We start from the raw sequence: 27,320 nt of genomic DNA, 5'->3' as shown, positions 1-27,320 counted from the left end.
GAATACAAGGCTTCTAGAAATTCCCTGGCATTTTTTGGACTTGGCTGGTTAAGGATTGTCATTTTCCCAATTGAAACTATGGTTAAATCTGTCTATATGTTGTGAAACAATTCTGTTTGAGAATATGTCCTAAGTAAAATCAGACTGAATAGTTTCAAATAATTTTCGAGCACTATTTTCAGCTGGAAAAAAAATCTTCATATGAGACAGTTTAAAGTTAACCATTAAATGGCCATTTCTTACAATCAACCGTAAAAGGATTATTGTAATAGTAACAAGTTGCACTCAGTATATAATTTCTATTTTGAAAAAAAAAATCTCTAAAAAAGTTCTCACACTTTCGCGTAACTGTAGGCTGTAATGTAGCAAGTTTTCTTGGGATTATATTGTTGAAATATGCGATGGAAGTAATTTTGGTATAAACCAGTTTATTAGAAATGAGACTTGAATAAGCGTCGCACTTTTGACAGCGATCTTTAGTTGACCGTTAATGTTCCGTCAAAGCAGTTCCTGCATCGCTGGAAATAAAGCGCCACGTAGCAAAGTTGTCTCCAAATGTTTTCGATCTGTATTTAAAAACGTTTAAATGCGTTTTAATACTACTCTCTCCTTCCCCGAGCCACAATAAATTTCACCGCCAATACATTTTGCTCTCTCCCTCTTTGAAGTGGTTCACCGTGGTGCAATTAATCGCATCTCCTTCCGCGTTTAGGCCACACGCCACAATTTTCAGTTTGTCAACTACTGGATCGTCCCACTATACCCTGTAAGCAACGAAAAACCAATCAATCCCGGGTAGGATTGTATTTTTCTAAGGCAACGTTTTCATTTGTTGCAGAAGATGGACTACTTTTCTCAGCTCCCTCCTGCCGTCAGTCTTCCCCGCCTCTCCTTGGACAGCTGACGTCACAGTCGTGTGCGGTTTCTCGGCAATAATGGCAGCAGCGGGACTGGAAGACATGAATCTGAGACACAGCGGCTAGGGTGGCGCGCACAGCAAAGCGCGCGCGTGCCCGCCGGATCGCTGTCCCTCCTTAGATATACATAGACATAAGAACGGAGGGGGAGGGGAGCGCTAGCAGGTTTATGTCGAGCCAGGCCTGGGCCGCCGCGCCAGACAGAGCGCTGAATCGTAATCTCGATCTGGCAACAGCGGCCGCTACGGAAATGGCCGAGTTGTCGAAGGCCTCCAATTCTGCCTTGGCCGCTGGAGGTCTTTCTGTGTCGCTGATTGAATCAGGTAAAACAAAAAGTGAGCGCTGTCGCGAAAGGGGATGGGAAAATGTGCGAGGTGGACGAGCCCAGCCTCTCAGCTCCCCGCACCTCCGACGCCGCCATCTTACTCGTGATCCTGATTATGAATTACAGTCACCTAAGGGGATCTCCCACCCCCTCCCCTCTCTCGCCCTCCTCCAACTGAGCTCAGCTCTGAATTCATCTCTCCCTCTCTCTCTCTCTCTCTCCCCCCCGCAGAACTGTATTTCCTCATAGCTCGTTTCTTGGGCGCTGGGCCTTGTAGAAAAGCAGCCGAGGTGAGTTCCGAATCGGCGCCGTACCCCGAGTAAAAATTCAGAGTGCCCCCCTCGCTTTGGCCAGCAGCCGCGCTTTTTGATTTTAAAGATGTGGTTCTTCCTTTCCCTACAGGTGCTGGTCCGAGAACTGGAACAATATCAGGTCTGGTTGACTTGTTTTAAAATTCTACGTTTCCTTTGTGACACTCAAATTTTGCTCATAGTTCTTGATTTTATTTGTAGACATGTCTTTTTCAAGACATTAGTCCAAGCATCCATTGTAACTTTAACTTAACATCTTTTTCATGTCCCCCTTTTTTCCTCTTGAACTTTAGTTGCTTCCTAAACGATTGGATTGGGAAGGAAAAGAGCATTACAGACGTTATGAAGACCTGGTGAGATTTAGTTAGTTTAGAAATGAACTATAAAAATGCATTTATTAAGATAATCATTACTCTATTAATCATCCTACTTAGTGTGATGTATTAATTATTTTGCCAGACAACAAAAACCATAAATGGGACTGCAAACTGCTGTTGTCATCACAAAGGAGGTGGGGTTTGTGAGACTGTGTCACACAGAGGATGAGTTGTGAAAAAACATCAACCTTGTTTTTGCCTCCCTGTCTTTCAAAATGAAAAATATGAAGAGAGACTTTTTTCCTGATTTGTTCAGAAATTTCTTAAATAATTTTAGTTTAAGAGAGATTATTGTTTCTGGTTAACTTAAATTTCTCTGAAGATATATTTATTTTGAAGATATATTTATTTTCACTCGTAACCTGGATCATTCTGTATTTTGTTTGTACTGAAGAAGTTTATCTTCAAAGTTCCTTTGCTTTAAGAATGCTGCTTAGTAGTCTTGGTGAATATTTCTGCACTGATTTCAGGGCTTTCAGGGAGAAAAGGATTCTTAGTGAGTTGATTGGAGCCTAAGATCATTATCATTTTCTGTCTCTCCATTTCTTTCCTCCAAATGATACACAGTTTAAATATTCTGTACAGTATGTTCTCTTAGGAAATCCATGTTTTTAAAGCAAATGCCATTAATGAATTATTATTTATTATTTATTCATTTATTTCTTAAAGTTATGAGATTTTTTAAAATTGTGAAACTTTAAAAATATTAGAATTTAAAGATTTTTTTGTTATAGGATTTCCAAAGAAAAATACAGTACATAAAATTGAACTGCCAGGTTTTAGTAATTTATAATTAGAAATGTGAATCTGACATTAGTGAGATTGCTCATTTGGTTACATGCATTTATCTTCAGAAATAAATAATTGTTCTACATTAATGTAGTAGCTTCTTAATCCTGAATTTTCTTCTTGTATCTCTCTGATATTATTATAGTAGATGAAAGTTTCAGGAATAATAAATTCAGTAGTTGGTTTGTTTTATAACAAATGATTCTCTGGAGACTAGGTGTTTTACAATTGTTTCAAAATCAGATCAATGTATTTAACTTTCATGTTAATATGAAAAGCAAAATAAGGTGCACTTTTAAAGGTGCTTTATTGCAGCAACTCAGATAGTCGTACCAGATCAGAAAATATATTCATATGAAGTAAAAATTACTAAATTTAAAAGTTTTTAAAAATAAAATAGATTTGGTCAGAAAGGTATTAAAGGAAGCGATAGATAGGTTGCCACAGCAAAAAAAAAAAGTTTTAAAGAGGTATCCTCTGGGATGTTCAGATTTAGGGCAAATTATAGAGGTGTATAATATAGGGGTGCTGAAAGGTCGGCAGTTCAGCGGTTCAAATCCCTAGTGCTGCCTAATGGGGTGAGCTCCCATTACTTGTCCCAGCTTCTGCCAACCTAGCAGTTCGAAAGCACATAAAAAATGCAAGTAGAAAAATAGGGACCACCTTTGATGGGAAGGTAACAGCGTTCCATGCCCCTTTAGCGTTTAGTCATCCTGGCCACTTGACCACGGACAAATCTTCGGACAGCGCTGGCTCTTCGGCTTTTAAACGGAGATGAGCACCGCCCTCTAGAGTCGGGAACAACTAGCACATTGTGCAAGGGGAACCTTTACCTTTTACCTTATGGGGATGTATGATTGGTCTTGATTTTATGAAGATATGATAGTGAAAAACAGCGACTGTTGGCTTCTGGTATTAGGTTCCTATTATGTATTCTGAATATTTCTGATAGAAGGCAACTAACTGTATAATTAATTTGAAGTTATTATTTTGTTTAATTATAGGCAAACTAAAGTATCTTTTGGGGAGCGGGTGAAATAATGTAAATAGTAAAATGAAGGTGCTTTTTAAAAAGGCTAAATTATGTGATATCAAGTATTTCCAATAAGGAAGGGATAAATAATAAATCTAAAATGTTTAGATTATGTAAACATTTTACGTAATATTAACTTTAAATTGTAATTTTATTTTGCATGTTAGGTATTATCTAACAAACACGTGGCTCCAGACCATTTGTTACAAATTTGCAAGCGAATCTGTCCTATACTGGATAAGGAGATTCCACCCAGCATTCCAAGAGTGAATTCATTGTTGGGTGCTGGGAAACAGTCCCTGCTACGAACAGCAAAAGGTATATTCAAATTTTGTATATTGCATACTTCATTTAATTTTAATCAAATATGTCTGAGCTTGGTATATGCAAAAGTGCACATCTTAGTTTTCCAAATTAGGATGAATGTCCTTACCCATTTAATGAAAACTGCTTGAACATATTCAGTTCTTTTGAAGATACATTACATACATTTCTTTATATTGTTCTGTGACATTTCATAGTGTTGAAGCATAGAAAAAAATGATAGAGACCATATAGCCAGAGTTCCCTAAATTGTTGTGATAATTACTTGTTACAGTGCTTTTTAGAAAAATAATTTGTGTTCATTTAAATAAAATTTATTTAATAATACTTATATACTTATTTTTAATATGTATAGCCTTAGCTTAACAAACTGTAAAGATGTAGAGGTTTTTCAGTTTCTTAACTGCTTCTCTCTCTCCCTTGCCGATTCATACGGATGTTCCTTATCCCAACTTGAACAATCTTGCGCCTTTAGAGGTTAACTTCTTGGCTTGTTTTAGCTTAGAGACAAGATTGAGCACAGGGTACAATAACTTTTTTTTTTCAGAGCTTCTTGGAACTATAGCACCTGTCCTTGCTGATATCTGGTTATCTTTCCAAATGCTGTGGTATTTTCTACTAGCCTCTCTATCCATCTGTCTTTTAATCTTCCTTGTTACCTCTTAGTCCTTGGCTGTATTGGTAGTCCTCAACTTACAAGTGAAGTGAATCCCCCCTTAGATATCTTTAGATATTTTTAACTGTAAATTGATTTTAGTTGGGGTGTTTTAAATTTATTGGGCCAAAATTTGTTTAATTCTTTTAAAAATTTTAAATTTTGTATGAAATGTTTTTATTCTTGGCTGTTCACCGCCCTGAGTCCAGCAGGAGAAGGGCGGTATAAAAATTTAATAAAATATAATAAAATAAATAAAATAAATACAACCATAATTGAGCCCAAAATTTATGTTGCTAAGTGAGAAATTTCTAAGTGAATTTTGCCCCATTTTATGACACTTCATTTGTTAAGTGAATCACTACATTCTTAAATTAGTAACATGGTTATTAAGTGAATCTGGTTTCCTCATTGAATTTGCTTGTTAGAAGGTCGCAAAAGGGGCTAAAGACTCTGGGACACTGCAACTATCATAAATGTCAGACAGTTGTCAGGCATCCAAATGTAAATCACATGACCATGGGGATGCTGCAATGGTCATAAGTGTGAAAAATGGTCATGTCACTTTTTCAGTGCTGTGGTAACTTTGAACCGTCACTAAATGAACTGTTGTAAGTTGAGGACTATCTGTAATGTGTTCAGTCTATGTAGCCCAAGGAGAACAGCAGAAATGTCTAGCGTACACCAATGACCTCCTTCATTGACTAACACTTTTGCTCTTTTATGTATTTCTCCCTTGGGAAGTGGAAGGTCTCATCAACTACTATGTCTCTCCCTGCCCCCCTCCCCAGAGGTGTCCACTGTGTTTGGTTAACCTCTTCATTTACAGATTCCTTGGGTGGTTCCAATGCAGAGTAGAAGGGAGTTTGGAAGGCTGTGGCTTTTCTGGGAAATGCTGATGGAATTGTCACACCAAGTCACAAGTATGTCCATATCTGGCATTTTCTTGGAATGTTCAGATTCTAGGTAGTCCTTCCAATGGATCAAATGATGCCTTTGTCTCTTTGTCTAGACTGGAGTCCAAAATTTCTTCGACTTCATATTCTTCCTCAGCATGCACAATCACTGGTGGAGGCAATCTGTGCTGAGAGTGTATAGGGCTAAGAGGGCCTTTGACTAGCAATGAACGGTGAAAAACTGGGTGGACTTTCATAGACGGTAGTAATTGCAAAGGAAAGGCTAAAGGATTAATTGCTGAAGGACCTGAAAGGACCCTGTGAACTTTGCATCAAGTTTCTAATAGAAATCAGGAATTTGGTACCTTCAGCAGTTGGCAGCCCTTCATGCTGATGAGCGTCTGCAGCCTTCTTGTAAGACTGTTTAGATTGTTCAAGCTGCTGTTGTGCAAATAACTGTTCTAACTCTTCAAACACTGTCTTCTGTCTACTCACCCAAGCAAATTACACTCTCGTTTTTAGAAATAAACTTTCTGTAAAAGTTCGCAAAGCCTACAAAACTCTACAGTATTTGTGTTATGTGGAGCCTGACATGAGAACACTTCGTACACTTTCTGGGGATCCATTTGGATTCCATATGTAAAAATGTGGTAACTGAGGAAATCTAACTGTTGCAAGTCAAACACATACTACTTTAATTTAGCAAAGAGGTGCTTTTCCCTCAGTCTTCTTAAGACTTCACACACATGGTGGTCATACAGTTTCTTATCTTCTGAATAGATTAGGAGATCAGCCATATAAATTACTATAAAAATGTCAATTTTATCCGGAAAAAATGGTTCATACGTATTTTGGAGGTCTAGTATGCACACACTTTTCATTTAAGTCCGATATGAGTGGTAATGATATTATAATTGCATTAAGGGCTTTGTAACCATGCATGGTGCTAATTAAAACCTCATTGGTTATGGAGAATGTGGGTCTTATTTCTATGGGACAAAGAGTGTAGGTGCCAAAGTTGGCAATTCTGAAGTCTAATAAAATCTTTTTTGCAGATTAGAATCCAAATACTGTTTCAACATTGAGAAATCTTTTTCTGACATGGGATGTTGTCTCTTAGCAGAGATTTTAGCCCCGGGACCAAATCAGTTGCACAATCACTGTCTCTATGTGGGGAAAGGACTGATGGCTCCTCTTCCCCAAAAATCTAACAAAGCCTGTGTACTTAGTTGATAACTTTGCCTCTTCGTCCTTGGAATTTTCTTTTGTCTATGGTAAAAGGGAAGTTGCTTGCACATGATGGAACTGGCAAGCTGGAGTGGGAAAAGACAGGATTCCTGTCTCCTAGTCTCCTTTCTCCCTATTGTCAGACTTCAGCTACACTGATCCTAATGCAGTTGGGATGTGAAGGTGGTGCATGACATTAAGGGGCAATTCTTCTGCATGTTTTGCTATTGTTAGCTTCAGTTATTCCTAAATCTATAAAATTGCATTTCTTCTTGCCCATGGGGTAACAGTAACAGTCAAAGTAACATAATTTTTCAGCAACATACCTTGATTCAGATGGAATCAAGCCTGTTTAGTGATTGACACTCATATGTTGTCATTTCCCAGGCCTGGACTCTGCACTCAGGTCAATTCAATGTTCTCCCATACCCTGGCTGGATGATCTTTCTTCTCTTCGAGGGCCTTTGGTTGGGCAGATTCTTACCATATGTCCAGATTCTCTGAAATAAAAGCAGAGTGCTAGGTCTACACACCTCTGCCTTTCTTCAACTGCTGTTCTCTTTGCCACCTTTACTTGCGTGGGTTCCTCCTCCCCCAACTCAGACCCTGCCAGCATGAGTGGGGAGAAGGCTGAATAGTAAGATTTTGAGTTCAGTTCTCTCTGAATTTCTTCTAGGCATTAAATTTCTCCCAGGCCTGCATTAATGATCACTCAAAGCTGGTAACCTGGTCTAAATTCTAAGGAACGCCTTGTCTTATCAGCTTGGTGTTGATTTTAGCGTTTAACCTTTGTCTATACTGAGCAGTTAGGACTACTTAGTTATACTCCAGATCTGTGGATTTAATTTGAATTCAACTACATACAACCTGACCTTTCTGTTACTCTGTTTAAGCTGGTGGATCTGGACGGTAGCTATCACTCTTATTGGATCTCCAAAATGATCTCTGAAGTTGTCCATGAAGTTCTGATAATTATCCATAATTGGGTCATTCTTTTTTGATGATTGGGAGGTGCTGACACTCTTTAACAGATTCAAGATGAAGAATACCCTTGAGAGTCAGTTGAAAGTTCCGCCACTCAACAACATATTGTGGAGTCAGAGCAACCGGAGTTGCTGGCTATACCAGATTTTGCACCTGTTGCACTAGCTGAAGTACTATTGCTCTCAAATTGTATACTTCATTCTCTATTCTATCCTGTCGCCATAGCACAGCATTCATTCCTTCGTTTGCTGCTGCTCTCACTTGGGCATCAGTTGCCATCCAGTTGTTGCTTTCTAGGAGAAAAGTTGATGTGTCTGAGAAGATTAATGTCAGATGCAAAGAACCAGATCTACAGGTGAAGAGTTCGATTAGCTGTTTTATTGTTCAAGCCTAATATACAGAAATATTTTCAGATTGACAGTTTGCACCAAGGTGCAAAGAGTAGATAAGGTTCAATAGCGTTCATGACTTTGCCCACTTGTGCCCACATAGGGATTCCAGATTAATTTCCCTTTCGATTCCTCCCGCTGGCTTGGCCAGTCTCTCTCAATAGCCAAGCTAACTTACAGCTAAACAAAACTTTGATGGTTTTTATAAGAGTGTTTCTTTCCATTATTGCTGCTATTCCTATTACAAACATCCTGTCTTTCCTCAGCCTCTTTTACGCAGAAACATAATTTTCTTTCAGTTCATTTTCACATGCATGCCTGTCTCCTTAGATGCAGTTAAGGACTGACAGAGTTGTTTTCACACAATGGAAAATGCTAATATGTAACAGGATAAATATGATTTAAAAATTGAGATAGACAATTAAAAGACATAAGATTACTCCAGTGGATCTTGCTACTAAACAGGATTGAGTTAAATCTTGGAATTGAGTTAAATCTTGTAAATATCTGTAGTCTTATATAATATCTTGACAAATTTATTAAGCACAATCATAATGATTACCATAAAATATTTTCCCCATGAGCTTAGCAGTCTTTTAGTCACCAATAAAGGTTGTTAATTCAATGTGAAAGTATTGTGTATTATTTTTAAAGAAAATTGAATTTGAAATACATTTTAAATTTAGTCTACGTTACACCCATTTTTAAATTCACAAAAATCTCATATGACATATAGAATATTTTATATGTGAAAAGGTATATTACTGCAAAGCTCTGAAGACATTTTTGAAATGAGCTTATCACTTTGGTGATTGCACTTGGACAGTTTTCTTAACAGGATAATATAAATGTTTGACATTTCCCTTTTTCAGGATATTTTTAATGTTCTGATTTAACTAGAATCCTAATGTTACTTTGTATACAACTAAAATACACTTTTGCAGATTGCAAATATACAAATTGGAAAGGCTCAGGTATTGCTGCCCTCCATAGAGGAAGACCACCTGAAATACCTATTAACTGTAGCAGAAAACCAAGTCTAGGTAAGTGAATGTTTTTTCTATTAATATTCTATGCTCACGGTTTTTTTTTTTACTTCTGCTAAAAATGTATGTTATCTTGCTGAAAAGTAAGATAAATGTAAAATAATGCAATTACAATAATTAGATATCAAAATATTAGAGGTACACCTGATATGAATAATCTTAAATTAAAAATTGCTGGAAAAACGTACAAAAAGCTGCATGTTTTGTTCCATGTTTTCCCGAAATTAAGACCCTGTCTTATATTTTTTTGAACCCTGAAATAAGCGCTTGGCCTTATTGCCATGCACTCAAAAGCCTGATTGGGCTTATTATCAGGGGATGTCTTATTTGGGGGGAACCAGTGTACTTTCACCTTATCTGTTAACTTCTCTGTTACTCCTTCCTCTGAAACCTGAACCCAGCATCTACAAAATTTTGTATTTAATTAATCCCCCTCCTTTAAAACAAACACAATTTTAAACTTAGAGTTATTATAGCTATCTAGGAAGGAGAGAAAGTAGCTGCCAAACTTTCAAGAATTCCCTTTGTCAAATTAAAGAACTAACTTATAATTGCTTTGGCTTGATTGCTTGCTAAGGAGCTTTTTGAAATAAGGCTATTGCTCAATGGCTATGCATGTGCTTTGTATGCAGGAGATCTGTTTATATACAGTTCAAATAAAAATGACAAATGTCCCTCAGAATAAACAGTTTCAAGCTAGATAGATGAAGATGTAACCTGTTATAAGGGAACTTCATTTTTTCCATATTAGTTATTGCAGCAGAAATAACCATTGATCAGAAATCCTAAATATAACATAATCTGAATGATTATCCTTTCTCTTTTCTTAAAAAAATGCATAATCTTAACATTTTTTCCTGTTTTAGTGGAATTAAATTATGCAAAACAGTTGACTGGATGTACACGATACAGTTGTTCATTCCCAGAAAATATGTACCAACATATAAAGATGCATAGACGGATTCTTGGTCATCTTTCTGCAGTCTATTGTGTAGCATTTGATAGGACTGGACATAGGATATTCACTGTGAGTTTATTTATTTATTTGATAGAAGTATATGATTTGCCTGATAGATATGGAGTTCTGGGTGACTAACAAATAACAATAAAATAATTATTAAAAGCAATCAAAAACATATGTGCATAGAGCAAAATGAGCTCACCCAATATCTGGATCCTATAATTGGTGAAAAAGCTGGGTCTTTAATGCCTTCTGAAAAGCCAGCATAGTCAATATCATCCAAATCATGGGGATTTTGATTTTCTCCTGGATCCCATTAGATAGCATTGTTTCATAGAGGGAGCCTAGAGAATATTCACCCTATTGGACCTCATAGGATGAGCAGAGTTAATTGGAAACAGGTGGAGATAAGTTTATTGTTAAAATTGTATGTTTGAAATATAATAGAAAATGGAGAAACATAAACTTTAGCAATTCATATTAAGTAATTGTTGTTATTGAAATTCTGGCCTAGATGGGATTTTGTATTTAATACAGATTATGGGGAAATATAAATTTCCTGGTTTAATTTAAATGTGATTTAAACAAATATGTTAAAGACTAGAAGATTTCAGTGAAACAGGAAATATGTCAGATATCAGAATTTGTACTGGTGGATACTGGGATAGGAGGAAAGCTTCCATAATCATCTTGACTGAAATCCAGATCTGTCAAATCCTTTTAGAGTAAAGTCACTCATTTTCATTAATATCACGAAATCTTGATTTAAATGTGTTCCTGTTTAACTAACTTCGGGCACTATGGACCAAATTTCAATGTAGGCTTCATTTCTGAAATAGTAGTTCAAAAAACAATTTCCATTGATTTTTGAAGTCTGTCCAGACAAATGATGCAATTTACATTAATGAATGTAATTCGTTTAATAATGCATTTATGTCAATTGCATATTTCTGTAATTTCATTAATACAAATTACAAAAACATCAATTTTGTAATTTTATTAATTACATCAATGCAATTTCAGATTTAAAAAACATTCGGCTTTATTGGACACCTTTTCCTGAAATGATCTATTAAAGGGAAGTTTTACTGCATATACTGTACCTGGTACAAGAAGCCAGGTTCTGTATGTCCATTCTCAAACCTAAGCTGCTTGAGAGTCATAGGATTCAAAACATGATTGTTAATTTCACCAAGTCCTATTTAAAACATACTTTGTTGCATTTATTTTATAGCTCATTATGAAACTGATAATTAATTTGTATGGCAGTAAAATAGAAGTAGCTGTGAATAGAACATTCTATTGTTGTAAGTTTCTCTTCTGTTAAGAAATGCTTTTGCTTTTATATTAACATTCTCTAAGAAATCAAAATAAGGTAGAGCTAAGGAAACAATAGCACTGAGAATAATTGTAAAAATTTTAAAAATATATTGTCAGGGAATACATTAGCCTTGCTAAATTAATTTTAATTTTAATTTAATTTAATTTCCAATTTATATACCGCCCTTCTCCCTGAGGACTCAGGGCGGTGTACAGCCAAGATAAAAAACATAGAATACAAATATTAAAACATTTAAAAATATCTATAAATTTTGGCCCGAAGTTAAGAATCACAGACTAATTAAAAGAATTTAAAAATTTCTTCTTAAGCCAACCCGGCTTGCTGAAAAAGGTAGGTTTTCAGGGAACGACGGAAGGCATTGAGGTCATGGATTCTTCTTATCTCCGGGGGCAACTGATTCCAGAGGGTGGGAGCCCCCACAGAGAAGGCCCTCCCCCTGGGGGCCACCAGCCTACATTGTTTGGCTGATGGCACCCTGAGGAGGCCCTCTCTGTGGGAGCGCACGGGTCGATGGGAGGTCATCGGTAGCAGCAGGTGGTCTTGGAGATAGATATCACTTAATGGCAATATATTGATCCATTAGTTACCCTTTTTGTCTATTTATTTGGTATATGATCCGATTAAACCTAAATTGTAATCAGGTAGACTATTACAGACTGTTAGTTCAGTTTATATTTTGAGCTATATCATGAAAAATCTATACCACCATTTAAATAAAGCTAAATTATAAACACTGATGTACAAACCACAGTGATGTATTCACAAACATCCTGAACTTGAAGAGAACACAGTATGGCTTAGCACAGTGTGTGGGCCAAATCAGTAGGTGTTCATTTTATCTATTACTCAGATGTGCTCTCTTGTTTCAAAACAGTCTTAGATGTAAATATTACAAATTGTTATATTAAACTGCATTTGAGAACTCAGATGTGTTATTTCAGAAGAGTCTTAGATGTAGAATATTACAAATTGTTATATTAAACTGCATTTGAGAATAAATCTATATATACTCCTGTGACACATGTAAATTTAAGTGTTGATTAGATGCTAATTAACTTTTGTTTTTATTCAGGGATCAGATGACTGCTTGGTAAAAATTTGGTGCACGCATAATGGTCGGTTATTAGCTACCCTAAGAGGCCATTCAGCAGAGATCTCTGATATGGCTGTGAACTTTGAGAACACAATGATTGCAGCTGGTAGTTGTGATAAAATTATCAGAGTTTGGTGTCTTAGAACATGTGCCCCAATTGCTGTTTTGCAAGGTCACACAGGATCAATTACATCTTTGCAAGTAAATTCTTCATTTATTTATATATGCTTGTTAATGCATGTTGACAAACTATTTTTAAAATTGCTTTTTATAACATAGTACATTTTGGGATCTTTATTTCGTGTGTTTCTAAATTTGTAATGATCAGAAAGTTGCAGTTGTATAATTAATGATGTCTCTGAAAATGACATGATTCCTTGTTGCGTGTTTAATTTGATTGAGATAATAGTATTTGCAAATTTCTAAAATATTTATAGACCACCAAATCCATTAAAATAAGACAGAAAATTTGGTCTAAGGGTTAAAGTATCAGGTTAGAAAGCAGGAGACCGTACGTTCTACTGTCATCATGTCCAGTCACTCACTCAGCCCAATTCACCTCACAAGATGGTTGTTGGGGAGAAAATAGGAGGAGGAGTATTAGGTATATTTGCTGCCCAGTTTGGAACATCTGAATTGGCTGATTTTGTCCTGAACATTACTTTTTTACATTATTCTTTGAATAAAAATCTGCTTATTGAAAATGCTGGTGATAAAATTCTATTCTATTCACCTCTATTGTGATACCTCAGATATGCTCTAGAATATTCAATTCTCTAAATAGATTTTGAGAGTCTTCATAGGATAAGAAGGAAACCAAAATTTCCTAGTCCCCAGCTAGGTTGATAAAAATCATTGTATCATTAGAAATTAAGCATTGATTTCACTGTTAGATAAGAACATGTTGCATAGTTTTGGACAAATGAAGCAGCTACAGAATTACAGACTGTCATGAGCTAGAACTCCAAATTTTATTATCTAGTATCATACAAAACTAAAATCAGCTCCAGAATGTGTAAGCCTAAACAATTGTACGTACTCATACTGAGCATATGTGTGATTGTAAATCACATTTGCTGTAGTGTGTTAATAAATTATATCACTTGGTGCTATATTTTATTTTTACTTTTGAATGTTTTTAGAGATGGGGTATGCAAACTATATTTAGTTAAGGAAATAAACATGGGAATTTGAACACTGACAGAAATGCTGGAATTTTTAACATTTATTCAAAACATCTGTCTATTTATAACACACTGTAACTGGTTATTTTACAGTTCAGCCCATTAGTCAAAGGTTCAATAAGATATATGGCGTCCACAGGTGTAGATGGAACAGTATGCTTTTGGCAGTGGGATACCACATCCATGAAATTTAAGTATGTATTTTTCTATGTTACTAATTAATTTTGATAAATAGCATGTTTAGTTTGTTAAAGTTACTTTTACGTTTCAATAAGAAAATGATTTTTTATTACAGAGTATAAAAAGAGAATCTTACTGCTACAAAAGGAAGTAAAGAAAAACTATTTTCTTTGTAATATGGAGATGTCTGAATACATTGGAAATAGAATTTTATTTTTATGAGCTGTTAATGTAAAATCTCCATACTATTCATAATGCTAGATGCATACAAATAACTCTTGTTGTCTTTGAAGTAACAGGCCATTGAAATTCATAGAAAAACCTAGACCTGGAGTTCAGATGCTTTGTTCTTCTTTTAGTGTTGGTAAGTAAATGATATACTAAAGCCAAATTTGTTTGTACTAGTCACTTTTATATTTATCCAACCTCACAGAATGATATATATGTGTGTGTATGTTTCTTTGTATGTATGTATGTATATTCTCTGTCCCCAAATCAGGTACTACTTTCCTTAGTAGTACCTTATTTACTACAATTGTTTGAACTCAGTAGACTTCTTTGTAGGTATACGCAGAATTGGACATTGAATAATCCAGGTCTTCCTTGATTGATTGGCAGTTTTTCACTGAAGATTTAAAAAAATATTTCCAGATCTGTAGAAATGGATTAGATATAATTCAAGATAGCTTAAGGTAGGGGTCCTCAAACTATTACTGCGGGCTGCATATGGCCTGCAGAAGCCATTAATCCAGCCCATGCAGGACCATGAGGCTGCCCTGCCCACCTGCCAACCCCCACCTTTCGGCCGAGTGCAGTACTTACCTTCGCGAGCCCTGCAGGCTGGAACTGGAAGATAAGGCCAACATTTTTGGCCTGCAGAGTGGTTTTGGAGGTGGGGGAGGTGAAAAATGGGTGCAAACACCCCAGGAGACCAAAAATGGGCCTGTTTTTGGTCTCCCCCACCTCCAGTAGCACTCTTCAGGCCAAAAACGGGATGCACGGACGCCTCCCGGGGCATCTGCACCTCCCATTTTATACCTACCTTGCCTCCAGAAGATAGAGACAGAGAGATAGACAGAAAGAGAGAGGGAGGGAGGGAAAGAGAGAGAGACAACAGACACAGAGAGAGAGGGAAAGAGAGAGAGAGAGACAAGAGACACACACAGAGAGCTAGAGAGAGAGCTAGAGAGAGAGAGAGAGAGAGAGAGAGAGAGAGAGAGAGAGAGAGAAACTTATTGATTGTAAGCTCCTTTGGGCTGAGAAGAATTGCTGCAAAACTGAGTTTCCTGAAGTGGACCACTAGACTCCTAAGCGACTGAAAAAACGATCTAGTAAAAAGAAAAGTCAACCAAAAGAGCAACATGCAAACAAAAGCAAATAAAACACCCCCAGGAGCAAAACAAATTAAAGTTTAATTTGTGTGCATTGTTTAATGGACTGCTAAACTGGCCATGCCTACCTAGTCACATGACCTAGCCATGCCCACCGAGTCGGTCCGGCCCCCCAACAGTCTGAGGGACCGTGAATTGGCCCCTGTTTAAAGTTTGAGGACCCCTGGCTTAAGAGAACCTATTACAATCAGGACAGATTGGTTAACAAACCTATCAAAAACTTTTTTAGAAATAATCCGATTTATTCTAGTTAGAGTTCATCATTTGTATTTGTTTCCTTTCATTGTTTTAAGCAATTTCCTATTTTTTTTAGGTGGAATGTTTTTAGTAACTGGAAGTACTGACTATGTTATCAGAATATATTATTTTGGTTCTGAAATTCCTGAAAAAATTGCAGAACTAGAGAGCCACGCTGTAAGTAATGTAATATTAAATTTTGCCATAAATTCACGTTTTAATATAAAATAAAGATTTATGACTGCCTGTAGTCTAAATGAAAACATTTTATCTCACAATCCAGGTTGAAGTAATTGGTATAATTAGATGTAGAACAAGTTGGATTTCTTTATTTCTTATAAAGAAATTTAACCATGCAGTCATGATCATAATGTCTTCCAGATTGGTGCAGGAGGCCTTCCAGGCCCAAAATACACCTGCGGACCCCCAAAATGCAATGCGAGGGCGCCCCATGTCTGCGCCTGCTTGTTCCCCACATGTGCCCCGCCCCTGCGCATGCATGGCAGAGACCTGAAGACCAGCTGGCCGGCGGGAGGCGCGTGCACATGCGCAGTAGAGCTGGGCTGGGGTGACAGCTGGCATGGCCGCAGTGAGGGTTCTGAGTGCCAGAGATTCGCCATTCTGGGGTTAGTCATTGCAGGGAAAAGATAGATAGTTTGATGTCTAACCAGGGAACTCAAGGTGACAGTGAAAATGGCCACTGGACCCTAAACGGTTTGCTTTTCAAGGCCTGGGCAGTTGTTTGTGATTTCATGCAAAGTTTGAAGACTTCTAAAGCATAGCTAATTCCTTCTGATGAAAGACTGTTGTTAGTTTCATATTCATATTCAATATATTATGAATCTAAGTGTGAAAAATAAATAATACCTGGACTCTAATTCAGTTTTGTTCCTGTATATGGACAATCCTGTTGTTATCACCATGATCTTTCTTTGCTTTCATTAAATAAAAGTAGGACCATTTCCAAATTTGAACACATGTTGCTTGAATTTTATTTTAATGTACATTTCTTGTTTCAGGACAAAGTTGACAGTATTCAGTTTTCAAATAGAGATGACAGGTATTTTTATAAAGATTGTTTTGTTAAATGAACTATGTCAGAGTAAGCTAGCATTTTTTAACAGTCATAGAAGATTAATGTTCTCTGGATTTTTTGGGGGGGAACAGAAAGTAGCATGTACATGAAATCCAATGATTATAGGTATTCATACAGAAAACAAGTTTGATATTCATATGACTCAGAAATGAATTATCAGAATTTATTGAACATTTTGCTGGAATAAGTTGTATGTCATTGACATTGTAGTTTGGGAGTACCATTGAAGACAGACGGTTATTCATTTGTAGTAGTAAGATCTATCAAAGAAACATATCCATTACTATTTAAAGTACATTATTTGGAATATATATTCCAAATATTCATATATATATATAATAAAGCCATACAAATTAATATGGTATAGTTAGGGAGGAAAATACATGAAGAAATGGGAAGAATAAGCCATTACAATTTGTACTTGTGAGTTGCAAAAAATGTACAGACTGTATGTATGTAGCTCCACAATGGCAGTTTTTGGACAGCCTAGGTTTAGAAGATATTGTGCTTATTATAAAAGACGGTACAGGAGTGAGATGCCCACATGCTTGGATCTCACATAGCAAGGTTATTGTACTTTAATGTGTGTATGGGTTTATTTGTCCTTGTTTGTCTTCAGAGTTGCAGCTGCCAACCTGTGAACAGAATAGAAATAAATATATTGAGAGAGAAACAAATAGTGGCTCAGGAGAATATCTACTCTCTTCTGATGTAGGAACATGTAGACTTGGGTTCAGAGCATTTGTTATAATAATCAAATTGTTGGTAGGCCCATACTGTATGATTTGGTGAGTTGTAAATATATCACAAAAGATCTCTATGCTCTTAAGAAATATTTAAATATCATTGGAGATCAACTTTTGTGGGAGGTATTGCTCTAGTTACATTTTATATATGCAATATGCATGGATTCAGCATTTTAGAAAGATGCTATTTAAAATATGAACAAATGATTTCTATTTTGTATGTCATATAGTCTTTTTAAAATTTATGTTAAGGTTCATAAGTGGCAGCAGAGATGGAACAGCTCGAATCTGGCAATTTCAGCAAGCAGAGTGGCAGAGCATTTTGTTGGATATGGCTGACAAATTACCAAGGTAGGTATACTTTATTTGTGAATAGTATCAGCATTAAATTAATTTTAAAAAGATTGTGCTATGTAATTTGGAGGAACCTTCTAAATACTTGGGAGAAATGATTTTTTTTAAAGGATATAATTTGGTGGAAGGGTTAAGGCCAGTTTACTTTAAAATAACTGGGTTAATATAGTTCGGTATTCATAGCAAAGTTTGGTATGCCCCTTTTTGTAAAGATATTCCTAATGTAGAGTGACTTCTATATTAATATTTTAAACTTTATTCGCCATATTTATAGCTCATCACAATTGTACTTTGACTCTTCATAGCTCACAAACATAAAAAGAAAAATAAAATATTTTTATAGAATAAAACCAATAATCAAAATAGATAAACTTGTTAGGTCAGTGCTCCAGAAAAACTCCAATTTAAGAAATTTCAAGAAGATGACCACAGTTGGGACCAAGTACAATTCTGGTGGGAGGCCATTCTAAAGGGCTCTAGAGGGCTGGACCAACAATAGAGGCACAATACTTCTGGGCCTTGGCCCTCAGTAGGAGACAATCAGCTGTTTCTCCCAGCATGAATTAAATAACATATTTGAAATGCAGAATACTGTATTTAAATGTTTACTTGAATTCATTCAAAGCAGTGACCCGTGTTCAGAGGAGGATAAATTTATGAAACCCAAAGTGACTATGATAGCTTGGAGTCGAAACGATAATCTAGTGGTTACTGCTGTGAACAATCATCTGCTCAAAGTGTGGAATTCTTATTCTGGGCAGCTTTTACATGATCTCAAAGTAAGTAAAAATTTCTGTTTTCTATAATTTTTCTTCAGATGAAATATTATTAAATACATTTTCTTAAAATATGAAATATTCATGGGACACAGTGTTAAGAAAACTGAAACAAACATGAATGTAATTAAGTGGCTAGTAGTCAGTGAATAGTACTAGAAATGACACTAGAAATGATAGCACCAAATGGAAGTTAGATAAAAACCTTTCTTTAAAGAAAAACAGCAAAAATGCTTACTTGAAGATAGGGAAAGCCAACATTTGGACAATTTTGGAACTTTTTATTTACACTATAATATGTAACAGCAAAATTTCAATGATTGTTAATCCCTATGTCTCAGAAACTAGGGGTTGTCAGAATTTTTTTGGATATTAAATTTGGATGAATGGATAAATAAATTGTCTATGGTGATTCTCAGTCATCCTAGTCATGGTTGTCCCAAAGGTGCTTTTTCAAAAGGCAAAAGAAGTCAGAACTAAAGCATCTTGGATCAGAAGTGAAACGTCTTCAAGGAAAAACAAAGAAAGTCCAGGTGCCTTTTGAGAAAGCACCTTTGGGACAACCATGACCTGGATGACAGAATGTCCATAGATATTTATTTGCAATTTAACAATGAATAATGAAAAATCCACTTTTCTCCATGACTAATATATTAATTTGTATTCAAAAAGGGACATGCGGATGAAGTGTTTGTTTTGGAGCCCCATCCATTTGATTCCAGGATTATGTTGTCTGCAGGCCATGATGGCAATATCTTCATCTGGGATATAGAAAAAGGCATTCAAATGAAACATTATTTTAATATGGTAAATACTATTTCTAAAAGTATTGTTTTAGCAAGACATGCATTTTTTAAAATTGCTACCTTCAGCTTTATTGCCACTTAAATAATTATTTATTAGAAGCACCAGGCAGCTAATTTAATCTAGGAAGGAGGATTTTTGAAAAGACTATCGTGTTCACAATTTCAATAGAAAATGGTAAAGTTCTCTGTTAAAAAAAGTTTAATCTTCATTTTGGCAATTCAATTTCCCAATTATTTTTAAGTGCACATCAGATTTAAAGTATTAATTTAATCAATAATAATTGTCAGTTGTATATACATGCAATGACTAAGTATTAAAAAGTCAAGTTTTGTTATTCTAGACCAGGGGGTGTCAAACTCGATTTCATTGAGGGCTGCATCAGGATTGTGTTTGACCTTGGGAGACCGGGTGGGCGTGGCCAGGGTGGCATGGCCAACTCAATGTCACTCATGTCGGGGTGCCTATAGTGGGGCTGGGGGGATCCATCGTCTCCAGCGGAGGAAGGCGAGACCAAGGAGAGGGCCAAACCTTTGTCCTCCAGAGGAGCCTCGCCATCCTTCTCAGGCTACACGGAGGACCCCCAGACGGCAGTGCAAGCTATCCAGAGCCCTAGGCAGCAGTGGCCAAGCGGCCAGTCCAGCCCTCGAGTTCCCAGGGCACTGGGGCTCCACAGCCCAGCCCAATTCCCCAAGGGAGTGCCAGGCTGCGCTTACCACCTCCTTGAGGCTGCTGTTGCTGTGCTTACTCTCCTTGGTCAGGTTGCTTATGGTGTGTGCAGGAGGGCAAAGAATGTGGGTCAGAGGGAGGTCCACACCCTTTCCATGTGAGGAGACCCGGCTTTGTAACCAAAGCATTCTCAGCGATAGATGGGAGACCACCAGAAGAGGTCAGGAGGAGGAGACAAGTTTTTGGCTGCCATGGCCTCCAGCACACTGCCAGATGCCATCCATTATTTTTAAGTAACTCAACTGATTCCTTTTTACTAATCTTAGCTGCTTGCTGAGATGCACATTTTGTGTTAATGGGGCAGAGGTCATCAGTATCAGATGGATAAGACTTCATCTGAAAAGCTATAAATTGTTCTGTAAAGTTTTTGTTTTGATTTTTATTTAGATTGAAGGTCAAGGACATGGTGCTGTGTTTGACTGCAAGTTTTCATCAGATGGCCAGCATTTTACCTGTACAGATTCTCATGGTCATCTCTTGATATTTGGGTTTGGTTGTAACAAATCATATGAAAAGGTATTCTTTCAGCTTTATTTTTTTAGCTGTTAAAACAGGGGTCCTCAAACTTTTTAAAGAGGGGGCCGATTCACAGTCCCTCAGACTGCTGGGGGGCTGAACTGGCTGGCTGGGCGTGGCTATATGGTCATGTGCTTGGGTGGGCATGGCCAGTTTAACTGTCCATTTTATGCCTTTCTCTTTCCTAAGCTGTACTTGCTCAAGCCAAGGAATCTATTTATTTAATAAGATTCACCCCCCCCCCCGCCCCGCAAAGGAAAAAAGAGCACAAAGTTTCTTGCCACTTGCCTAACTTCATTACAACAGCAGCTTCAGGCTCCTTAAAATAGGCCACTGAAAAAGGAATAAAACAAACAGGATTTCCTTCAAAATAACTCCTGATCATGTTTCAGATGACCACACGATAAACCAGACTCAGAACTGCAGCAATTAAGACTGCAACTAAAACCCCCAAGATGGGCATTGAGAGACACTGGAAGCAGGCAGAAGGCAAGAATCAACACCCCCCCCCCAAGCATCCAATCGTGAATTAAGGAGGGATAATGGTCCCTCAGACTGTTGGAGGCCAGACTATAGTTTGAAACAAACATGAACAAACTTCTGTGAACACTGCACGTATCTTTATTTGGGACTCTTTGCAAGCAGCAACATCAGGACCTGTGAGTGCCTGCCAACGGGGGATGCGGCCAGGGAAGTGATAGGACACCAGACTACTTTTTTTTAATTATTTGGGATTACAAGGCTAAACGTCTTTTAAGCCTGAAGGAGAATTCAAAGTGATTTGTTTTTTGCCACATTTGTGCCTGTGTATCCACAAACATGAAAGCTACCAAAATTGTTCAGAAACCGATTTGGTGGATGTACTTTATATATGGCAGAATCAAAGCAGTGGGTGAATTCTCCTTCAGGCATTATAATGCGGTTGCTTTTGAATTAGTGTTAGCCAATTTCAGCTGATTTTGAAAAAGCTAGGAGACATGGAGACATATCTCCCACCCACCCACTTTAAAAGTGCGACTTTACAAGCAGCCCCTCCCCTACTCAAACATTGGCCCTGGTTGACATGGCTGTGAAAAAGGCTTTTAATTTAAAACAGCCAGTTTCCAAGCTAGGAGAAGGCAAGCAAAAAATCCCCCATTCCAACTGTGAAAATGATCCCGTTTACATTGCTTTCAAAGGCTTTTAATTTAAAGCAGTACTTTTTTAAGCTTTTCATATCACCTCTCACTGGCCCTCCCCCACACCCTTCGGCCTTACCTTCGGCAGCAGCTGCGTGATCAGAAGTGCAGCTCAACCAGTGAAATAAGTGTGGCTGGAGTGGATGCTCGCTGGAAGATAAAGCCGAGGGTAAGGGGGCAGGGCTTAATCCCATCACTCCGTGGGCCAGATGTTTTGCATTGGCAGGCCGTATCTGGCCCGCGGGCCATAGTTTGAGGATCCCTGTGTTAAAATATATAATGTTCTAATCTCACCAATCTTGTCATGTATTCATTTATTTCATGAGCTTACATTCAGCAAAAGCTTTAATTGGTAAATTGGTGGCGTTAGACCTCAGTCTGTAGAGGGATTGAGAACTGAACAACATAATTGTCTTTAAAAAAAAAAAAAAAGACTGAAGGTACATCACTGCAAGTAGTTGCCTTCTCTAGTCTCAAAAGATGGGCTTTCTTTTGTTTCTAAATTATAGAAATTATTGAGATTGTTGCTAAACTATTAATCCTTTGTGTTAATATTTAAATGTAAAAATTAATTTATAAAAAGTAACAATTTCACCAATTTTCTTTTGTGTACAACACAGACAGCTCAGTTATATTTTGAGTAAACACAGATTAAGCATTCCTTAGTCTTAGATGCCCATTCTGTTGTTTTGAAAAACAAAATATTTGCCTTGAAAAGTCTCAACTATTACAAATTATTCTCAACTATTACAAAGAAAAAATTAGACTGGAACTATAGTAAAATATTGCCCTTCTTGGAGATTGATTTAAGAGAACATAGAGAACCATCTTCTGCAAAAGGAATAATTAAAAAAATACTTTGTATGAGTGATTGTGCTAGATCAAAATAAGTCTTAGGACAACAATCTGCTTCTTAGGAAACCAGGGATTGAAATTTGTTAAATATTTCTCATAAAATAAATTATAGTTTTCCTGAAGTTTTCCTTTTTTGTTTTCACTGTAACATATCTAGTTTAGATATAGTTAATAAAGTTAATTATATATAAGCTTCATTGTTTTCTAGATTCCTGATCAGATGTTCTTCCACACTGACTATCGACCACTGATTCGAGATTCTAATAATTATGTCCTAGATGAACAGACACAACAGGCACCCCACCTCATGCCTCCTCCATTCTTGGTAGATGTAGATGGAAATCCCCACCCAACAAAGTACCAGCGATTGGTACCAGGAAGAGAGAATTGTGCAGATGAACATCTGATTCCTCAGCTGGGATATATAGCAACAAGTATGAAAGGAATGTTTAAATCTATGGCAAAAATCTTGATAAAACCTGATAAAAATGTTATATAAATATATTGTTTTTGAATTGTACTTGTATTAGATTCATGATATTCAAGCTATAAAATATTAATGCTTTCATTAGGTTAGAGTTGGTACAAATATTCTTTTACTGAAAAAGTCTTGGAATTTTCAACAAAAATGTTATTGTTATACATTCTGATCTGTTTTATATCCTCAAAATGAATGTAGGTTTCCCCAGAATTCAGAGCTCCCTTATACATGCAGCAGTATGCAATTTTTTTTCTTTTTAAGTTTCAATTGTGAAACAAATCTGAAATGTGCCATTTTAATTGGCCAGACTGCTATTTGAAGATTCCAGTGGTGCTCCAACCTTGAAAACAGCCAATTAAACTATGATACACGAGATGTCACAAAATTTTAACTTGAAACATTTTGCACACTGTACATCCATCATTCTGTCTCCTTTGCTGGAGTTATAGTTGAGGCTTTAAAAAATTTACTTGAGAAAGTACATTTCAGGAGAACATTGAGTTTTCACATTAAATGAAATTATAATTCATTCAAATTTGCTTTCACATTAAAAACTATTTCTCCCATTGGTGTGTCTTTGGAAGAAGGGTCTTTTAACAATGTTTTTAGCTACTTGGGAAAACTCTTTGTAGTAAGATCTTGACAAAAATGAAGAATGTTACTCTTAAAGGATATTTGATTAGACAAGAGGGCAACTTAATCATTTTGCATTTTAGCAAAATAACTGTTTTAATGTCTTCCCATATTCCCCGTAGTAGCCACTTTGTGAGAACATTAATTACAAAGAGTCAAGATTCTAGCTATATACATAGGCAACAAAGGTTTTTGATTCCTGGCCTACCTTCCTATGCACTTTCTCAATAGCTACGTTTTGCCCATTCTTGAAAAGGATATTTTTCTAAGTTTGCCCAATGTATATTTTTTTTATGGAAAAAAGAATGGAGAAGCCTTTATACACTTCAGATTTCCAATTTTCTTAGGGGTAAGAGGAAAGTAACATTGAATGATTACCTCCTAACAGTAGGCAGGAAGAACTTTCAGATTAAATATTTATATAAACAGATAAGAAAGTTCTGTCCCAAAGATACTTCTAAAGTACACTTGTCAAGGTGCATTATACTTAGATGTACTTGTTGAGGCTATGGAAAATTGAATACCTCCAGATATTATATATCTGATACATGCCATTCTAATGTAATAATTTTTTTTAAAAAGTTTGATTTATATGCCGCCCTTCTCCGGAGACTCAGGGCGGCTTACAATGCGTTAAGCAATAGCCTTCATACTTTTGTATATTTATACAAAGTCAGCTTATTGCCCCCACAAACTGGGTCCTCAATTTACCTACCTTAGAAAGGATGGAAGGCTGAGTCAACCTTGAGCCTTTGAATGAATTTGTTCATATCATTTGAATGTCCCAGTTCTGAAAGAAGCTTCTTGGATAAGAAGCAAAATGTTTTCAAAGAATAAACCAAAAAAGTCCAGTTGTCTTTTGAAAAAGTACCTTTGGGACAATCATGACCTGGATAATTGAAAATTTCCATAACATTCATTTGAATATTGTTAAAATTTTGTGTGGTCCTAATATATGAAGGAAGTGGGATTGTAAATGAACCCATAGTATCAACATTTGATGCTTGTTCAAAAAATCCAAAAAGAGTGAATTCTTTTCCCAAGAGTATAAATGAATGCTTTTAATTATGTGAGTCTGCAATACTATTGGCAGGTTTTATTGAAAATACTTTCACACTGAAATAAATATTTCCATTTAACTTTTGCAAGGTGATGGAGAGGTTATAGAGCAAGTAATAGGACAACAGACTGCTGAGCAGGATGAACAGAGTCTGGAGCCCAGCATACTTGATGGCATGATTAGACAGCTACAACAATTGCAGGATCAAAGAATTGGCATAGACCAGGATATTGTTTCAGCTAATCCACACTATGGACAAGAAACACCTAGAAGAGGTTGGTAGTTTAGAATGAAGTTAATTTTTGCTGTTTCCTAGGTTCTTAAATATTTGTTAGTATTTTGAACATTTATTTCTGTTATTAACTGCCAGTTTTTTGTATGTCTGTGGTGGTACAGTGGTTAGAATGCAGTATTGCAGGTTAACTCTGCCCATAGCTAGGAGTTTGATCCTGACTGGCTCAAGGTGGACTCAACCTTCTGAGGTCGGTAAAATGAGGATTCAGATTGTTAGGAGCAATATGCTGACATTTGTAAACCACTCAGAGAGTGCTGTAAAGCACTGTGGAGTGATATATAAGTCTAAGTGCTATAATGCTAATGCTAGGCTGCAGTAATCTTGAGAGATTCCTGATGTTAACAACAGAAGTATGGGCACAGTTTGCATTCTGAGAATCGAAGGCTTTTAGAATGTTGGAGATTCTTAAAAGTACATAATTTACATAGTCTGCTAAAGAATGTTTTTTTTATTTTTATGAGGGAAAACTGTTCCAGTCTTCAAGCATAGCTCAGATTTAGGGAGAAATATTAATGCCAGTATATTTAGGGGAAGTATATTATATTTGAGTGGGGATATTTCACAATTAAAACACTTTGTTTCTTGGGGGACACGAACTCCAGCCCAAAGCAGCAGGAAGCGAAGGCTGCCTTACGTGCAATGTGGCACGAAGGCAGATACAGAGCCGCTTCGCTCCTGCACTATCCAATGACTCTCCTCCCACTCCTCTCGGACTCCCTGGCCGGCTGTGGCTGAGCCGGGAGCATGCGCATATACGGGGAGACCCTCCTTAAGTGAGCAGCCACCCGCCCCGCACACACCTTTCCTGCACTTTGGTGCTCACATGAGGAGGGTCTCCCTGTGTGTGTGCACACTCCCGGTTCAGCCACAGCCGGCCAGAGGGTCACGAGAGGAGGAGGATCACCCGAAGGGAAGCCTCTGCTGCAGCTGGCAATCATTCCTCAACCAGCCGGGATTTCCAAAAATATCCAAAAGAGAAATAAAAGGGAGTGTGGGGCCAACCAGTGATGGGACAGGGAGCCGCAGCAGAGGACCCAAAGAGTCGCATGTGGCTCCGGAGCTGCGGGTTGCCGATACCCGCACTATACAATGCATTTCTTTTTGCCTCCTGATCTTTGGGTTTATTTTTTATTTGAAATACTTCATAATAAATGTTATCCTAAAATGTTAAGATTCATCTTCTTTTAAATTTTATTTATAGATTATTCTCTTAAGACCTTATTATTTCCTAATCCAAATAACTGGACTACATATTCATTCATGCAATATTTTGTCATATAATTTTAACATTTCTGTTGTAACTATTACAGTAGTTAATCATTTTTTATATGTTATTCTGTGATGTGATTTTACTCCCTGTACTTTATATTTATTTCAGTATTATTCTTTAGATGTTCTGTCTGTATGGTCTGAATCTTTATTCCAAAGACTCAGCTCAATGCTAAACTAATTATAATATGGGGAAAATACATAATGCAAGTTAAAAAATCATCCTTATTAAAAAATGTCTTTTGGAGTTGAGTTCACATTTTTTAATTCTCTTCAAATGTTCAGATACTATTACTTGTTCAGTTGAAAAAAAAAGATTAGCTATCTGGCCATCCTAACTAATACCATATAAAATGTAATCCATTTTACCTTGTTTAGATGAGGCACTGCAGAGTCTGGAGGGTTATATTAGGTTATCCAGAACAGTTGCTAATACATGAATTCTGAATAGATCAGCTACCCATAATTCCTCTTTAGAGTATGAAAGAGTCAACATTGTTCACAAGTGCTCCATACAGTGAATTCCCATAAGAAGACTATAAGACAATGATCTCTGGTGGGTTTTAGAGCTATGGGAACTGAGGGAAAGCCATCTCTGCCCAAATTTAGATTAAGGGCTTTTAAAAGGATATTGGGTTCCCATACTTCCTTTCTCAATCGCTTTTGGAAATTGCTTGTTAAAAGCTTTTTGGATATCAAGAACTTTTAGAAAGACAAGTTTCATTATACTGGATGAATCTGCACTGGTTCTATCCTTGACAAGCTTTATGTAAGTGTAAGGACTTGAAATTTTCTTTAAAATTTTTCAATAAAAGCAAAAAGGTGATAATAGAATTGATTTTGGAAAGTTATAAATGGATTAAAGGG

The 27,320-nt window shown here is 36.7% G+C and overlaps 1 protein-coding gene across 2 annotated transcripts in view; it reads left to right on the top strand.

The window, feature by feature from the left end:
* The first annotated feature begins 813 nt into the window (after window positions 1–813).
* BRWD1 (bromodomain and WD repeat domain containing 1) overlaps window positions 814–27,320 on the top strand; it is a 76,834-nt gene continuing 50,327 nt past the window's right edge. Inside the window, exons 1-18 of one of the 2 annotated variants that reach the window (XM_034403794.3) lie at window positions 814–1,240; window positions 1,474–1,532; window positions 1,645–1,674; window positions 1,847–1,906; window positions 3,920–4,070; window positions 9,172–9,270; window positions 10,140–10,300; window positions 12,649–12,870; window positions 13,947–14,047; window positions 14,327–14,397; window positions 15,738–15,838; window positions 16,681–16,721; window positions 17,756–17,854; window positions 18,486–18,636; window positions 19,306–19,440; window positions 20,554–20,682; window positions 22,924–23,149; window positions 24,979–25,164. In XM_034403794.3, the coding sequence (XP_034259685.2) occupies window positions 1,087–1,240; window positions 1,474–1,532; window positions 1,645–1,674; window positions 1,847–1,906; window positions 3,920–4,070; window positions 9,172–9,270; window positions 10,140–10,300; window positions 12,649–12,870; window positions 13,947–14,047; window positions 14,327–14,397; window positions 15,738–15,838; window positions 16,681–16,721; window positions 17,756–17,854; window positions 18,486–18,636; window positions 19,306–19,440; window positions 20,554–20,682; window positions 22,924–23,149; window positions 24,979–25,164 (2,176 nt within the window). In that variant the 5' untranslated portion in view covers window positions 814–1,086. Of the gene's footprint in view, window positions 1,241–1,473; window positions 1,533–1,644; window positions 1,675–1,846; window positions 1,907–3,919; window positions 4,071–9,171; window positions 9,271–10,139; window positions 10,301–12,648; window positions 12,871–13,946; window positions 14,048–14,326; window positions 14,398–15,737; window positions 15,839–16,680; window positions 16,722–17,755; window positions 17,855–18,482; window positions 18,637–19,305; window positions 19,441–20,553; window positions 20,683–22,923; window positions 23,150–24,978; window positions 25,165–27,320 lie in introns of both variants that reach the window. The other variant, XM_034403711.3, reaches the window with a different exon arrangement.

Source organism: Pantherophis guttatus, chromosome 5, assembly GCF_059756535.1.
Source record: "Pantherophis guttatus breed Tessera chromosome 5, ASM5975653v1, whole genome shotgun sequence".
Taxonomy (NCBI): Eukaryota; Metazoa; Chordata; class Lepidosauria; order Squamata; family Colubridae; genus Pantherophis; species Pantherophis guttatus.
This window is presented reverse-complemented; position numbering and strand designations above follow the sequence as displayed.